General features: G+C 53.1%; 1 protein-coding gene across 4 annotated transcripts in view; it reads left to right on the top strand.

Annotated features, from left to right (window-relative positions):
• The window catches only part of ADGRG5 (adhesion G protein-coupled receptor G5), a 30,231-nt gene extending 13,844 nt beyond the window's left edge, over positions 1-16,387 (top strand). For 3 of the 4 annotated variants that reach the window (XM_043494946.1, XM_043494945.1, XM_043494947.1), the window contains 9 exons: positions 4,339-4,458; positions 5,361-5,477; positions 6,952-6,994; positions 8,189-8,295; positions 9,652-9,773; positions 11,408-11,676; positions 12,456-12,555; positions 13,780-14,063; positions 14,493-15,940. In XM_043494946.1, coding sequence (XP_043350881.1) covers positions 4,339-4,458; positions 5,361-5,477; positions 6,952-6,994; positions 8,189-8,295; positions 9,652-9,773; positions 11,408-11,676; positions 12,456-12,555; positions 13,780-14,063; positions 14,493-14,578 — 1,248 coding nt within the window. In that variant the 3' untranslated portion in view covers positions 14,579-15,940. Of the gene's footprint in view, positions 1-4,338; positions 4,459-5,360; positions 5,478-6,951; positions 6,995-8,188; positions 8,296-9,651; positions 9,774-11,407; positions 11,677-12,455; positions 12,556-13,779; positions 14,064-14,492 lie in introns of all 4 variants that reach the window. The other variant, XM_043494944.1, reaches the window with a different exon arrangement.
• The last annotated feature ends 473 nt before the right edge of the window (positions 16,388-16,860 follow it).

Raw genomic sequence — 16,860 nt, forward strand, 5'->3', positions numbered from 1 at the left:
TGGGTGGGAGCAGAGCATAGAAACCTATGAAAAGTTGGGGCGGGGGGGCAAACCAATGCTGCCCCCCCCTTGCCCCATAGCAAATGATGCTCCTGACTCTTGGCCCTGGATGCTGGCAGTCTGGGGCAGAAACGCCGGAGACTCCCCAGCTGATTCCATTCAGCTCTGTATATAGTTCACATTTAGGTGGTTTATTACTCTTTATTTCAAAACATCTCTGCCCCCCATAGCTTTGGGGTCATGCACATTGATAAGATCCGTGCAAAATACAAACTGGGCCAATACCACCACTGAAGCCTTCTCCAACCTTCTCAAAGAAGGATCCACCCTTTCCCATGCATTTAGGCTTCCCTCCCAGAAAACGGCTGGTAGGAGAGAACATTGCAACATGCCCTGCAGGTCAACAAACCGCTGGGGATGCTGAGGCCATGGCTGCTGTCTTCCAAGTGGCAGCTAAAATCCTGGCCCGACTGAAATCATCGGGATTTTTGCCATAGATCTCAACAGGGCCAGGATTTCCACCCACATCCTCATGTTATTTTGCCTGGATGAGGCATTAAAAAAAAATTCTGTGAAATGCAAATGCCAACACTAGATCCTGCACATGCTCCTGTGCAGATAGCTGCTGCTCTTGTCTCTCAGTGGTACCATTTAATAACGCTCCATCGCTGTGGGGCATCACATGACACCAGGCACTAGAAATGTTCATTGATTACCCTCTTCTCCCCATCACCCCCACGGGTTGAAAGGCCTCCCATGGCCACAGAACCATAGATCAAGCTGCTCATCTCTGCCGAGGAGAGTGCAAGCCTGGGAACTGCACTGGGAGAGAAATCCAACCCCTTTCCAGCAGCCTTGGGGCTATTTTCTCTCCCAGCACCCCTTCCCCCCCCCCTTAACTGGTCAATTCCCAACTCGGCATGTTTTTGCTCTGGACATGACAGCCCTTGGCCCTGGGCTTTTTTCTCAGGCAGCCTGGAGGTGTCTCCCTCAGCCATCCAGCAGAGCCAGCTGGAGATGAGAGCTATACACTCCCTTCCCACAACCCAAAGCTCCAGGCGCCTGCCTTCCCAGCCTAATCCACTCTGGCAGGTCATTAGAACGGTCTCCGGTGGCCAGCCGGGGTCTCAGTCTCCACATCCTCCCAGAGTGCTTTGTGCCTTGCTACGGGCGCTGGGAATGCAACGTGCTGACGCTTCCATCCAGGGAAGAACTTTTGCCAGAGGGCAGCGGGGAAAAGGGAGAGATTTCAGCTTTATCTTCTTTGACTGAAAGCCATGTAATAGTGCAGCAGCAGGAACTGAAAATCATCCACATGGCCTCTAAAGCATCTGGGGGACTTCCTCAGTGTTAGCCCCTGAACGTATCAGATGGCGGGTTTCCTGCATCTCTGCTCTAATATTATTTTGGGTTGAATTTCCTTCTCTTTTTAAAGTAAACTTTCTGCAGTGAAAGTGAGCACTTACATTATCATCACGAGAAAGTGTGACAGTCCTGGGGATTGAACTAGGGACCTCCAGAGCTAAAAGCATGAGCCGCACTCCCAAGGGGGCTGTAACAGATTTATAGCCATTGCTGATTGCACCCGCAGTGGGAACATACACTCACAATTCCAGTGCTTTCACAAACACAAATGGCCACACCTCCGCCAACTTCCAATCCCGACTGCCTCAGAACCCATTGTGTCCGCACGTATATTGCGTGTTCAAAGCACACATGCAAATGTGCCATTCTCTACACAAAGAGCAAAATACGGATTTTCAGTCTAAAATGATTTGTCTTGCATTAACTAAGGAAAAACAAGACCAAAGTCTCCAGAACCCAGCTTCATCAAGGTATGTGTGCTCCTATTGAAATCCATGGACGTTAGAAGCCTAAATACCTTTGTGGAGCTGGGCCCAAGATTTTAGAGATGGATGCTCCAATGGTTAGGGCACTGATTTAGAAATACTGAGTTCAAGACTCCCTGTGTCACCTTGGGCAAGTCACAGTCTGTCAGTACCTCAGCTCCCCATCTGGGAACTGGGGATAAGAGCACTTCCCTACCACCCAGGCGTTGGGAGTATCAGAGGCCAAAGGAACGGAGGCCGTATAAGTTATAGGAGATAGACAGGAGAGAGCTCAATGCATGCATCTCTGCTGCAGCCATTTCTGGGAGCAAACTGGTTGCTGAGCTCTGCACCCAGGGAGCGTTCTCGGAGATTTAAAAAAGTGCATGTGAGCGTGGCTTTGAAATGCTGGATCTGACTATTAGGTTACAGACAAGTGTGGGTGAGGTAATACCTTAGGGCAGGGGTGGCAAACTTTTTGGCCCGAGGGCCACATCAGGCTTGCAAAACTGTATGGAGGGCTGGGTAGGGAAGGCTGTGCCTCCCCAAACAGCCTGGCCCCCACCCCCTATCCGCCCCCTCCCACTTCCCACCCCCTGACTGCCTCCCTCAGAACCCCCAACCCATCCAACCCCCCCTGCTCCTTGTCCCCTGACTGCCCTCTCCTGGGACCTCACCCCCATCCAACCCACCTCTGCTCCCTGTCCCTTGACTGCCCCAACCCCTATCCACACCCCGCCCCTGGACAGGCCCCCCGGGACTGCCACGCCTATCCACCCCCCCCACTCCCTGTCCCCTGACTGCCCCCCCCAGAACTTCCACCCCATCCAACCGCTCCCTGTCCCCTGACTGCCCCCCCGGACTCCCTGCCCCTTATCCAACCTCCCCCTCTTCCCCACCCCCTTACCATGCCACTCAGAGCGGCAGGAGCTCGCAGCCCTACCACCCAGCATGCTGGTGGTGCAGCAAGCTGAGGCTGTGGGGTAGGGGAGACAGCAGGGGAGAGGCTGGGGGCTAGCCTCCCCGGCTGGGAGCTTAATGGCCAGGCAGGATGGTCCTGTGGGCTGGATGTGGCCCACGGGCTGTAGTTTGCCCACCTCTGCCTTAGGGCGTTTAGGGGTAGAAGTGCGCATCCCACAGGGATCAAAATCCAGCATCAGGAAAGCATCATGCAAAGGTGCAAAAGGAACCAATTTTACCACACTTCTATTATTAAGAAAATAAAGGGTAATTTGGGGCACGTCAATGGCAGGGGCACAACTTGAGACACCTTAGAAGGGATTGATTTCCAGAGGTCTCTTTAAGGTCTCCAGCTGGGCCCCTAAAGATTGACGCATTCAGAATCACTAGTCACTTTTGAAGACCTTGTTAAAGCCTAATTTAGGGACTGGCCCGAATCAAATCCTTTGATCCAGCAGGACCCCTCCAAGGCCTGGCTCCAAACTTTGCAAACTGGGCCTGACCTCTAAAGCAAATGGTAGGTCACAGACCCAAGGGAACCATTCAAATGTTTCTGTAAAGGAAGGTCTGAAGGAGGGAGCCTGTGGCTTCCATCCGCCCTGTCACTTCTGCCATAAGGCGACCTAGAAAGTTACAATCCCAATCACAATATTTGTTGCCACTACACACAGGCCTAAACTTATTATGGAACAATAGGACATCTGGGGCTTCCAAATACTCTTGCTCTAGCTTCTCAATCTTTCCTCTTTTTGACCAAGGTGGCAAGACAGAGAGATTCCCAGACACTATTTCACCCAAAGCTCTGAGAAAAAGCTTCTACTAGTCATTTATACCACACCCATCACCATGGTGTTATCATGTCTGACTTGCCGGAGCCCTGCCTCACAGACCTTACCTCTCTTCATTTCCCACTCTTCTGCTCATCTGATACTGGTCTCCTCGCTACACCTCCATGCAACCTTGCCACCTTCTCCTCTGCAGCTCCTGCTGTCATCATCAATCATCTATATTACCGTAGCATCCAAAAGCACCAGTTAGGATCAGGCCCCCATTGTGCGGGGCAGCGGACAGACGTAGACGTGGAGACATTGTGGAGAACAGAGGTGTTTGTCGCCCCTCGAGTAGCTGGTCCATAAAAAAGGTTTAGGAACCAGCTACAGCGCTTCACTTCGTTCTTTAGCTCAAGGGGTGGCAATTCATGCTTTTAGTGCAGACGATCCTGGGTTCAAACCACACTGTTGGCCCAGATGGGTTCAGGGACATGAATAAATCTCTCTCCGTCCAGCTACAAACACATCTGACCCAAGCACTGCTCTTTTCATCCTTGCCTCATTTCACTTCTCGCTCCCTCAGCTATCATTTATCTAACACGGACGCTGTGCTTCGCTCTTTCCAGCATGCTGGCATGCAGGGTGTTTGAAAGATGCTACAGTTATTATTGAGTTGCACTGCAGCCCCCGGCGATCACTCTTTCAGCACTTGCTTCTTGTAATCATAACCTGGCATGTGTCAGTTTGTGCCTGCGAATGTTTCTGCTTCAACCTCGCAGTCCAAGTTCAGAACCCAACACTCCATGCATTTCCCAGCTGCACTGGTGAAGAAAGGCCGGAGCAGAGCGGCAGAAACGAAACTCGTCTGCATTTATCTCAACACTCCTTGCCTGTTCCAGGTTAGACGCTCTGAAAATTTACCAGCGCGGGTGGGTTGGGGAAGTAGAGAAAAGACATTAGTTTGCATGTACGCAGCCCCTTTCTTTCAAAGAGCTGTCCAGACTATACACATGGGGCCCTTCCGCAACACCGAGATGCAGATGAAGCAGGGCAGCTGCTTAACAGCACGCAGCAGCCCTGCATGACGGTTTGCTCATTTATGGCACAGAAGTCGAGAGGAATGCCTTATCCAATTGGAAGTGCAAGGGAATGTAGAGAGGGCAAGGGCCCCAGGTATTTTGGAATTGTCCCAGGGGAACACCCCTCTTTTGGTAATGAAAGCCCCAGGAAGCTGTAAAGATGTGGTCACCACGGTCAAGCAACAGCAAGACTTGTCTGGCCTTGCTCACCAATTGGCCCCTCTGACCAACGCTAAGAAAATAGCTTCCAGTGGCGTTTCAATGAGATGAGCAGGACGGTGTCTCTCGCCCACCCATCTATCGTTTCATTAACAGTATATGACATGCAGGTACCCACAACACTCACACATGCAGCGTAGAGGGATCTGAGGTATAACATGGGAAGCAGCAGTGCAAACTTCTCTGTGCAACCCCACTAATACGCGCCGTGAAGGGACACCTCTTGGAGTGGAAGGGTAGCTTGGCCTCTGACCATTCCATCCATGGCCTCCCTGATGAAATGGTTAAGTATCGTAGTGTGGGAGGTTTGCAATGTGAGCACCTGCCTGCTAGGAACTGGATTGAGACCAACAAACTCATTGCACATAGGCCATCAGATTACCCATGGATAGGAGCAGCATTGGTCATCTGCAGATGAAAGACTCCCTATCCCAGTGACCTCCCCACTCCTGGTAATAGTCTTTATGGGTCTGCACATTGTTTCTTCTGCTCTGGCTTTGCAGGACGGGAAGAACAACTCCCTGCTGAACAATGACATCTTAGGGGCCACCCTTGAAAACATCATCATCACCAACCTCAGTGAGCCTGTGGAGATCCGGTTCTGGCATAACAAAACACTGGTGAGCTGGTGATCACGGCCCACAAAGGCATTTAACTGCAGCTATCACTCTCTGGGCAAGGGAAGGCAAATAGCTCTTCAGGGCACTGGAGAGGGGAGGTCAGTGAAGTCTCAGGCCTCTTGAAACCCAATGGGAATTCAACCTGCTGCTTAAAGGGTGGATTTGGGCCAGTATCTATCTGCCTCAGTGTGCAAAGAGGTGGGAGCGAGCACATAAGGAGCTCCCCCTCCCTGAGCCCTGGCACCATTAACTGCCCGGGATCCCAAAGGGGAATGTAATTCCTGCTCCCTGCTAGCAGTGTGCTCAGATGCTAGGGGCCTGGCAGGGAATGGCAGGCTAAGAGCAAGATCTCCCCAGCTCTATACCACCCAGTAGAACTGGCCTGGCATGGAGGAGGAGCATGCCACTTCCTTGCAGGGGATGCAGCGGGCCATGCCTGTGTGTGCTCCCTGGGAGGAGTTCTAGCGGAGGCAGAAGCTGTATCAGAAAACAGAGTAGCTGCTGCAGGAATGGAGTGGGGCTTTTGAAATGCTTCTCTCCTCCTCTGACCTAACCTGGAGCTACGGGAGAGGGGGGAAGGTCCTGGCTAATTGCAACCAATAAGGCATGTGATGGTTGGTTGGTTGGTTTGTTTTTAACCACAAACCCAGTGCAGCCCCACTGCCCCTGCCAACTCTTCTCTGTGAAGTATTGCTGAGACTGTGAGGGTCAGCCCACATGCAAGTTGTCTTTGTCTGGACTGGGGAGCAGGTGGGAATCTTTGAGTGGGAGACGTGCCCGCCAAGTGGGCACGGTGCAATGGAACCAAACTGTGCAGATGTAGGAGGAAGCCATTTGACTTTTGTGCTATATGAAGAATGCTCTCGGGTATATGGGAAACATGTCAGAGAGCAGCAATGAACCAATTCCGGGGATTTAGAGGAAAAGATTGCAAAGTAGAATGGACAAATGACGAAGGAGCTCTAAGACAACTGCTTGATAAGTACGTAGGGCAAGATCCTCACCTGGTTTAAATCTGCTTCAAGGAAGCTATGCTAATTTACACCAGCTGAAAATCTAGGTGTAAGCAGGGGGAAAGAAAGAAAGAAAGAAAGAAAGAAAGAAAGAAAGAAAGAAAGAAAGAAAGAAAGAAAGAAAGAAAGAAGTGTAGGGTACTCCAAAGGGGGTATTACTACTCCAAGGGGTTATTATTACTAACTCAGAGTAATGGGATAAAACTGAGTAACTATCAAATATTTCCTCACTCCACTGCGGAATAGTCTCCCAAGTGATGTAGTGGATTCCTGTGATGGGACTTCATGTGAACAGTGGGTTGGAAAAAGAGCTGGGAAATACGCTGTAGGGACCAACCCTGCATAGACAGGAGGGCAGGCTTTTCCCTAACGAGCCCAGGGTACATACATTGCTTGGAACTAAGGGAGCACAGACATCTCACCGTGTGCCTCATGTTTTCTCCCCCCGCCCCCCCAACCAGGATAACTCAAATGCGACCTGTGTCTTTTGGGTGGAAGGATCAGGTAATTATGACACTCATGGCATCAGGTGGTACACGCGCGAGAGAAACCGCTCAGGCAGTTACAGTTCACTCCTGCCCTGGGTTCAGGTAAAGCATCCCCAGAGCTCAGTGTTGCCTGCAAAGGTCCATCTGCCAGGCGCCCGGAGAGAGAGTGCATGCTTGCAAGGAACGAGGATGGTGGGAGTCATTCAATGGAAAGTGCATTGCCTTAGACACCAGGGGGACCTAAGGACCAAACATGCAGCTGCAATTTACCAGACAGACTCTGGGGTTTCATGCTAGACCATCCCTGTCTGCTGCCCGACTGTACTCACCACAGCCACCTTGCCAGGAGAACTTGTGAACCCCGACTTCCCTTGGCTCCCAGCGACAAGCATCCTCCTCCATCCCAGAGCGGCAACAAGCTGCCAAGCCATCCTCTGCTCTGTGCTGCTTGCGGAGAGGCCCCCCACACTGTGCACAGAGCCTTGCCAATCGCAGGGCTTTATGGAGACTCACACTGGCACCTACTGGAGGCCTAAACCCCACATCCTTCAGGGGGTTCCCGAGTGAGTGCCATTGTCATGCACAAAGGGGGTGAAGAGCAGGCCCAGGTCAGCCGGAGCCACCTGCAAATAGCCAAGCAGGGCACAGGCACCTCCCACAGGCTTGTGAAAGCAGCTCCCGTTTTTATGCCTTGCTTCCGAGGAAGGGGTCATCTAGAGACCCAGGGCCATAGAATTTAAGACCAGAAGGGACCCCCAGATCTTCTAGACTGGCCTAATGGCTCAGGATTTGGGAGCAGCGTGGGGGACATTTTGTCCTGCTCGCTTTATTTCTTCCCTTCACTATATGCCTCTGAACATCTCTCCAGGGTTCGGCACCAACTGACATGAGCCCTAGTGCTGTGTAGCCTTGAACCACAGCTAGCCCAAACCCAACCCTGATCCCAACGCCGGCCCATGTCTAGTGTCAAACACCCCCATGCCGCACTAGCAATACCTTGCCCCACACTCTGATTGTTTTTGCTGTTAGAGATGGGGGGGGGAGGGTAACATTTTCAAAAGCGCCGAAGCCCCACTGAAAATCAATAGGCCTTAGGCTCCTGAGTGAGTTGGTGCTTTGGAAAAGGTTGCCTATGGGCTTTCCCGAGGGTTTGCCTCACGGCTCTGTGGCCAGGGGCTGCTTTGCTTAAGGCAATTTCTCCCTCTTGCAGAAAACAACAGCCTGGGGAACTGGAGCAGTGCTGGCTGTGAGACCATCCACCAGGACAAAGTGGTGCTGTGCCTATGTAAACACCTCACCTACTTTGCCGTGCTGCTGGTAGGAAGGCTGCTTCTCCCCCACGGCTCTTGCTCTGTTTGGGGGGGGGGTGTCTGCTCCCCCCACAGCCATCAGACACAGTCTTTGCTCCCTATCAGCCCCTGCCTCTCAGGTGCGCTAACCCAGTGGTTTTCAAACATTTTTTTTCTGGCGACCCACTTGAAGAAACTTGTTGATGCCCGTGACCCAGCGGAGCTGGGGGATGAAGGGCTTGGGGTGGGGGATGGGAATGAGGAGTTCAGGATGTTGGGGGGGGTCAGGGCTCTGGGGTGGGGTTGGGGATGAGGGGTTTGGGGTGCAGGAGGGGGCTCTGGGTTGTGGGGCGTGGGTCAGGGCTAGGGCAGGATTGGGGCTTACCTCAAGCAGCTCCTGGTCAGCGGCGCAGAGGGGGAGCAAAGGCAGGCTTCCTGCCTGCCCTGGCACCACGGACCGCTCTGCGCCCCAGAAGCAGCTAGCAGCAGGTCTGGCTCCTAGGTGGAGGCTTGTGCGGCTCTCGCCCACAGGCACTGCCCCCCAGCTTGGTTCCCAGCCAATGGGAGTGCGAGGCTGGTGCTCGGAGTGGGGCCAGCGCACGGAGTCCTGCGGCCACCCCGCCTAGGAGCCGGACCTGCTGCTGGGGCGCAGCGCGGTGTCAGAACAGGCAGGGACTAGCCTGCCTTCGCTGGGCAGCACTGCCACTGGGACTTCTAAAGGCCCGGTCGGTGGTGCTCATCAGTGCTGCCACCCAGTGCCTGACACTGGGTCGCGACCCACCGTTTGAAAACCACTGCTCTAAAGCACTCAGCCCTGTCCCAGGGCGGTTTCCTGTTTTCATTCTCCCCGACTCATTCCCCATCAGCCGCTCTCAGTGGCTCATTTCCCCCGAAGCGGAGCTCCACCATAAGGCCCTGCTTCCATTTCCCTTTCCTCCTTCACGCCTGCCTGCAGGGGCTGACAGACGCTCAGCGCCATCCTCTGGGGCCGCCTCGCTCCAGAACCTCAGTTACACTGGCGGGGGAGGGGGGAGTGCACATGCATGCACCCCCACAAGGGTTACACTAGGACACACTCTACCCCACCTTCTCCCCGCTCCTCTTGGACCTGCTGATCAACCCGTCTCACCGGGTCAGGACAGGGGTTGAGCTTTGAGGCGGTTCCCCCTGCCCCCCTCGGAGCTCTGGAAGGGGGGGATGAGACAGGACAGAGGTCAGGGACATCCAGCCTCAGGGATGGGTGCCAAGCTGGGGGGGGGTGGAACAGGCTCCAGGTCTGAAGAAGCTGGAGGGGGTTGAGGGGAGAATGAAAGGCCAGGGCGGCCGTGAAGGCTGAGTACCAGTGCCCAAGGGCTGTGTTCTTTCCCCTCCTCATCCCATACAGAAAGTCTCCTCAGCGCCCATAGACGAGGCCGTCCTGGTTCCTCTCACCTACATCTCCATGGTGGGCTGCAGTGCCTCGGCCGCTGCCTCGCTTCTCACCATCCTCCACTACCTCACCTCCAGGTAACTCCGTTGCTGTGCAGAGCGGCTCCCGCCCGGGGTGCCTGGCTGAGCTGAATCAACAGGGCTCCCTCAAGAGAGATGCTAAACCAAATTCATCCCTGATGGGGACACCCTACTGAGGCCCCTGGGGTTACATGCGGGATAAGGTTGGCCCTTTTTGGAGAGTTACACTTGCCATTCCCACCCCCCAAGAGGTCATGTTCCTGCTTGAATTTCTGCACCATTCGCCCATCTGCTCCCAGGAGGGATCCAGTTATCCCTTGCCACATCCCTCGCAGCAGAGACGAGACGGGGCCAGAGCCGCAGCAGGTGTCAAGCAGGCGCACTCCATTGAAATCTATGGAATAATGCCAGCCCACAGCAGCAAAGAAACTGGCCCAGGGCTTGGCTTTCATGAATTCTTCACTGAGGCTGCTGGACACGGACAGATCTTGTGGTTTTCTGGCTTTTTAGCTCCCAGCCTCACTCAGGCCTTGTCTACACTAGAAAGGGTTTGCTGGTACAACTATGCCAGCCAACCTTCCTAGGGTAGGCTTGGCCAGGGCCAGCTTAACTCTCCTCTGGGCCTGGGGCTATTAGATTTTGTGGGGCCCCTGTATAGAAGTCTTTTTTCCTGGGAGGGAGTTTGGTGCAGGAGGAGGGCTGGGGATTGGGGTGCAGGAGGGGGTGTGGGATCTGGGAAGGAGTTTGGATGCAGGAGAGGGGTTCTGACCTGGGGCAGGGGGTTGGGGTACAGGATGGCGTGCGAGGTGCAGGCTCCAGCCGGGAGGCACTTACCACAGGTGGCTCCCAGCCGGTGGTGCAGCAGGGCCCAGGCAGGCTGCCTGTCTGCCCTGGCCCCACGCCGCTCCCAGAAGCGGCTAGCTGCTGGCACGTCTGTGTGCCCCTGGAGGAAGGGGGACAGCGTGTCTCAGTGCGCTACCTGCACCTGCAAGTGCTGCCCCCACAGCTCCCATTGGCTGGTTCCCAGCCAATGGGAGCTGCGGAGACGGTGCTGGGGGCAGGGGCAGCGCGCAGAGCCGCCTCCCACCCCACCAGGGGCCGCAGAGATGTGCCAGCAGCCAGCTGCTTCTGGGGATGGCGTGGGGCCAGGGCAGGCAGCCTGAGCGCCCCAGAGATCGCTGCCTGTGATTTATTTTTCTGGGAGCCCCCTTGAGCCGGGGCCCCGGGCTGCAGCCCCTAAAGCCCCTGCTTTAATCCAGCCCTGGGCTCAGCTGTACTGCAACTGATCTCGCTTATACCTGCTGCCCGATGCACTTTGAACGGCATCTACACGAGGTGTTTGGCCTGTAAAGAAATAGAATAAAAGTTAGACATTGCTAGAGTCACCAGTGGTTTGAATACAGACCTGGCCTCACGCAGTGTGCACTGCCTGTGTATTGCCATGTGGTCTTTTGGACTCAGCACCCAAGGAAGGGGCATGACATTTCGAAACACCGCCCCAACGTGGGCCCTATCAAGATGAGAGACAGCTCTGGCATTCTCTGGCAGCACACACCGACTGGAGAGGATGTCCCAGGTGGAGGGGCTGGGTGCAGCAGGAGTGGATTGCATTGCCTGCTTCGCACCCGCCCCGTCCCCATTTTGAGGGCAGTTAGAAGGAACCCAAGTTCCATTTGCGGTGTTCCTTTTAGGAAAAAGAGCAGAGATTATACAACCAAAATCCACATGAACCTGCTGGGTACCCTCTTCTTGCTGAATACCTCCTTCCTGCTCAGCGAGCCCCTGGCATCGGTTCACTCCACATGGCTCTGCAAAGGCACTGCCGCCTTCCTCCACTACTCCCTGCTCTGCTGCTTGACCTGGATGGCCATTGAGGGCTTCCACCTCTACCTGCTCTTGATCAAAGTCTACAACGTGTACTTCAGGAGATACGTCCTCAAGCTGTGTGGTGTTGGCTGGGGTAAGTGCAGGTTCTCTACCCAGAAGGATGCCTCCCTCACAACCCACGAGGAGCTCTGTCCCTCCTGCCAAAACCACAGCCCTTCCCCTGCAGTGTCACCAGATTCCAGTGAGAGATGTATCCACACTTCAATCACTCAAGATCTGGGGGGAGGTCAGAGCCAGGCATTGGCCTGTGGGAGGGAAGTTGTCCACTGCTGATCAAAGCGCTCCTTTAGCTGTATTTTGAGAGCCAGAAGACCATGGCTCTAGAATTATATAGTAATTGTCTGTTTGCAATGCATTAGCTTGTTGCATAGTAAAGAAGTAGGGGCTAGTTGCAGAGTTTATATCTAGATTTGGGTTCCAATCCCTCCCCAAATGCTCAGGGGTTTTGATGGGGTCCACATCTCATGTCTGCGTTTTCCATGCATGACAGGGGTGTGCGGGAGGAAATCTAAGGTGCCCTACCAACATCTAACATAAGACTGCCTGGTTTACCTGGAGTGTGCTGGGACAGGAGAAACTTTTTTGAGGGACATAACTGCATCCTGTTCACAAAGCCACGACATGCCTTTGTGTTTCTGCTCTCTAAAATGGCCCCTTATTCCATCACCACTTGTCTCATCTGCCTTACTGGATTTTTCCTTCCTCCAGTATACTTTTCTTCCTACCTATGTCCAAGGACCAACTCCTTCATATGCTACCCAGTTTCCTACCCTCCAATTACTTGGGTCCTTCTTATGTATTCCCATCATGTTCAATCATAGCTTAGTCAGTGTTTATCTCCCGCCCCCACAGGACTGCCAGCCTTAATTGTGGTTAGCATTCTCATCTTCAAGGAAGAGGCATATGGGCTGCACATAATTGAAACCGATACGGGCTACAACAATACAACTATGTAAGTGTTAGCAATGAGTTTGATAGTCCACACACAGTCACATTCTGCCATAATGGGGACCAGTAGGGGTTGAGGCTGGGTTTCCAGTGGTACAGTAGGTCTCCTAATCATCAAAAGCTTCTGTTCTCCCCAGTCCCTCCTGGTTCTTTTCCACGTGGTCCAGTCTTCTGCAGAATGCAGGATAAAAAAAATGTGGTTCTATTCTCCTAAGCCTTGTATCCTACCTCCAAGCAATGTGCCCTCCATGGAATGCTCTGATCAGATCCATGGGCAATGACGATTAAGGCTATGGCTAGGCTACAGAGTTTAACGGAGGTACAGAAGCTCTCTTGCCAACATAGCATGTCCACACCAGTGTTTAGGTCATTGTAACTTGCATCACTCGGGAGTGGCTTATTCACACCCTGGAGTAACATAGGCTATGTACAAACAACAGCTTACGTTGATATAAGTTAAGTCCAACTCTCCAAAACATGGTGACTTTCCCGGGTGCATGATGCTGATTTATAACAGTTGTGCCATTTAGTCAGAATTGTCCTCTTTCGGCCTGTCCCAGGATTGTGGGATGGTTTGAAAACTACAGTGCCATTCACACATCACTAGACCACTTCTGGTGGATGGTGCTATCCTCTACCCAGGGCATGCTCATATTCCCCAGAGGTAGTGCAATTTTACAAGCATGTTGCCCTTTCAAAAGAACAGGGCAGGTCTCCAAAGCATGATTCCAGCCTAGAACCATGGTTCCATTTCCCCACAGATGGTGCTGCTCCTTATGCATTGGTGCTGAAATCCCATCTCAGCTATGGCACAATAGGGTTCCCCCAACATGATACCCTTCCCATGCACTGCTGTGGTCTCCCCTTTCCAAGGCATGCAGGGATTTACTAAGGCAAATTAAAATCTGAACTCACCAGCAACACTAAGCAGACCAAAAAGCCTTTCCACCCCACCCGAGATAGATAACCCTTCTGTCCTCCTCATCCGGAATCCCGTTTGCTGGCACACAAAGAAGCTGGCTCCTCAGCAGCCTTGCACGGATGTCTGCTACCCTCTCTGGGCTCTGACCACAAGGCCTGGATCCCAGGGACCCTCCTGGAATGGTGTAATTCTCATGGCATGGTGTCATTCCCAAAAAAAGACATCCCTCCTCAGTCACGGGGCCAATCCGCACAGTGTAGCATCATTGTCATCAACATACGAGAGTCTCCTCCTCTTTTCCCACAGGTGTTGGATCACAGACAAGGCCTGGGATGTTCATTACTTCTTCAACCTGGGCTACGCTGGTATCACCATACTCTTCAACATGGTCATCTTAGTCACCGTCGTGACGATGCTGAAGAAACTGAGATCCAACATGAACAATCAGAAAGAACAAGTGAAGAAGGATCTGGTGACAGTGCTGGGACTGACATGCCTGCTAGGAATGACCTGGGCACTGGCCTTCCTCAGTTTCGGTGTCTTCTTGATTCCTCAGCTCATCCTCTTCACTATCATCAACTCCCTCCTGGGTCAGTGAGGTTGCAGGGGCACAATGCTCAGGCAGTGGGATGAATGGGATGGAACCAGAAGTAGCTTAAGACCTGAAGCAAAGCTCTGTCAATGGGGATTCTGCAGATGGAGCCTCAGATGGCATGGCTGGCTTAGCTCCAGGTTTCTATCACCACTGATTTAGGAGCAGCAGAGTCCCCTCAAGGTTTCTGCTTGCTCCTGATCATTGCCGTTATAAGTAGCACAGTTCTCAGCCACCACCGGGTCAGTGCACTTCTGCTGCTTCTGCCCCCGCCTCTGAATCCAGGAATGGCAAGGAGTTGGGAGGGGAAAGGACACGGCGGTTGCTGTGAGGTCAGAAGTCAGAGGGCCCTGCTGCTATGTTACTCACTTATTGCCATGGGCACCATAGAGCAACCGAAGTCTTACAACGTGCTTTCCACCTGCAGGGTTCTTCATCTGCCTCTGGTACTGCACCATATGCCGCCAGCTAGACACCAGCTCCTCCACCGGGAGCTCTCAGATGACAAAGTAACCAGGCCAGCCAGCTGAACTGTGCTCCCAGAAGGGCCCAACTCACCCACCTTGGAGCAGATTCACTTGCTGGAACTGGCCTGCCCCAGTTGGCCCAGGCAGGTCTGCGCTTCTGATGGGGGATTTAGCAAGGAAAGAGACACTCCTCAGTGCCTTCACACACAAGGCAACAAACAGCATGACAACGAGCCTTCAAAGTAGCTTATGCAGAGTTTGTCGAGTAGGCAAACAGGACCTGGGGCATAGCACAGTCCAGCACGTTCTGTACACGAGCGAGACAGGGGTAGCAGGAAAGTCACTCTCACAGCACAGGGAATTGCTGTTCCCTAGGAGGCTACAGGCAGACAATGCTTGGGGCGTTGATGTCTCCTGCTTTGCACCTTGTGTCTTTATTTATGCCCGAGCACAGTGAGTGCAGAGAGGGTGTATGTCGCTACCGAACCAGACCTTCCCACCCACTCACACCAGGGGTAACGTCATACAATTACTTCAGACACACACGACCAGGGGCAAAGCAAGGAGTATCAGAGCCTATGTGCCTGTCCTCCCCAGGAAGCTATAAACACCCTAGTTTGGTACATTTCCTTTTCAAATCATGTGATGATTCCTCCGTCCCAGTCACTTCACCATGGAGAGAGATTCTAAACTCAGCTAACTGCCCTGGCACAGGCCCCTACCATTAAATGAGAAGATCTGTTAGCAGTACGGGGCTAATGACATACATCAGAGCAGTTCTGATTCCTGTCAGTAGAGGGCAGTGGTGTAAGCAGGTTCGTGCACACACCGACTTGCTCACCCCAACACCAGTTCATTACGAACAAATCAGATGTACCCAAACATCCTGATTTTTGAGGAGGTTGAAACCCAAATCCTAACCCCGCTGCTCAAGCCCATCTCTGATTTAAAGAAGACAGGTGAACAATCGAGGAAGGAGATGGAAGGAAACTGCAGAAAGGAAAGAACTAGAAATTGGAGAGGAGGAATTACAGAGCAGGGCAATAAAGAAACAGACATGGTGAAACAGGGAACACAGGGAAAGGAAGTAATAGCAAAGGGGCTTTGAATTCCTGGATGCTGGAGACTGTATGCAGGACACCAGCTGCCACTGACTGGTCAGTGAAGAGATCTTAATGCAACGGTAGACGCTGCAGCTGAATTCTCTCTCACAGATAAGTCCACAACCCGGATGGACTAAACCTGGAACCAATGTGCTTTTGCTTTCTTAATGACCGTGTGGGGAGTTCATTGCTCTTTTGTACCTAACCAGAGGCTTCCATAAAACGGCTTTACAATGGCACATCCCCCCACCCCTGCCTTCCCTGGCCAAAGCCCATTCCCAGCCTGAAGCCAGCCTGCTGGAGTAATAAAAACAATTACCCCAGTGGCTCCTCTTGAAGCCTGCCAGTCTGTTATGCATTTGCAGCTGGGCCGCTGCCAACATTTCCTTGCTGAAGGCTCCACCACCGATTGTGGGCGCTTAACTGTGGCCCTTCTACTCACGCCCTTTGGAAGGCTCCACAGGGCACATTACCACAGCTGGGATAGTATTTGCAGCTGGGTGGTTGTAGCAAAGTTGATGATTCACCAGGGCAGCGCCTCCTGCTTGTTGTCTGGGAATTAGCTCTTTTTTAGCCTTGGAGCGCCCTCTGCTGGCCGGTGGCTTACCTGCCTCAGGCCCTGTGTCGCGCCCGGACCCTGGTGCCTCTTACCCTGGGGTTCTGCCCACTGCAGTACCCCCACACACTGGGTCTCCCCTCTCAGGGGAACCCCCAACCCTCTAAGCCCACCTTGCCTCAGTGGCTACTGCCAGGTGGGCTTGCTGCATTAACAAACGACACCAGCTGCCTCAGGGGAGTTCAGAGAGGGCAGGGCAGAAAATGAAGACTGCAAAGGGAAGTGAGAGCCACAACTGGGCTAGGGGCCTACTTCTCAGGTGCCATTCCTGTGGCACAAAGCGGCTGTGTCTTCAAGATTTCTTCCTCTGCAACCACATGGGTAAGAAACTTTTTAAAAAAAAACAAAGCTGAGATCCTCACAAAACACATGCCTCCAGGAGCTGAGGCTTTAAGCAAGATACCAAATACGACAGCACAGTCACTAGAATTGCAAGAGCAACCCTAGATTTACGGTAAACTGGGGACGGCAGTGCATGGCCTTAGTTCACACATGGCAGGGACGCTGCTGGGGTAGAACAGAAAGCCAGTGGGACTTGTGCTCTGGAGTCACATGCGGGTTTGAGAGTCCCATTCCGATTGCTTACGGACTGAGGATACCACTTCCTTT

The sequence above is a fragment of the Dermochelys coriacea genome, chromosome 12, assembly GCF_009764565.3.
Source record: "Dermochelys coriacea isolate rDerCor1 chromosome 12, rDerCor1.pri.v4, whole genome shotgun sequence".
NCBI classification, from domain to species: Eukaryota; Metazoa; Chordata; order Testudines; family Dermochelyidae; genus Dermochelys; species Dermochelys coriacea.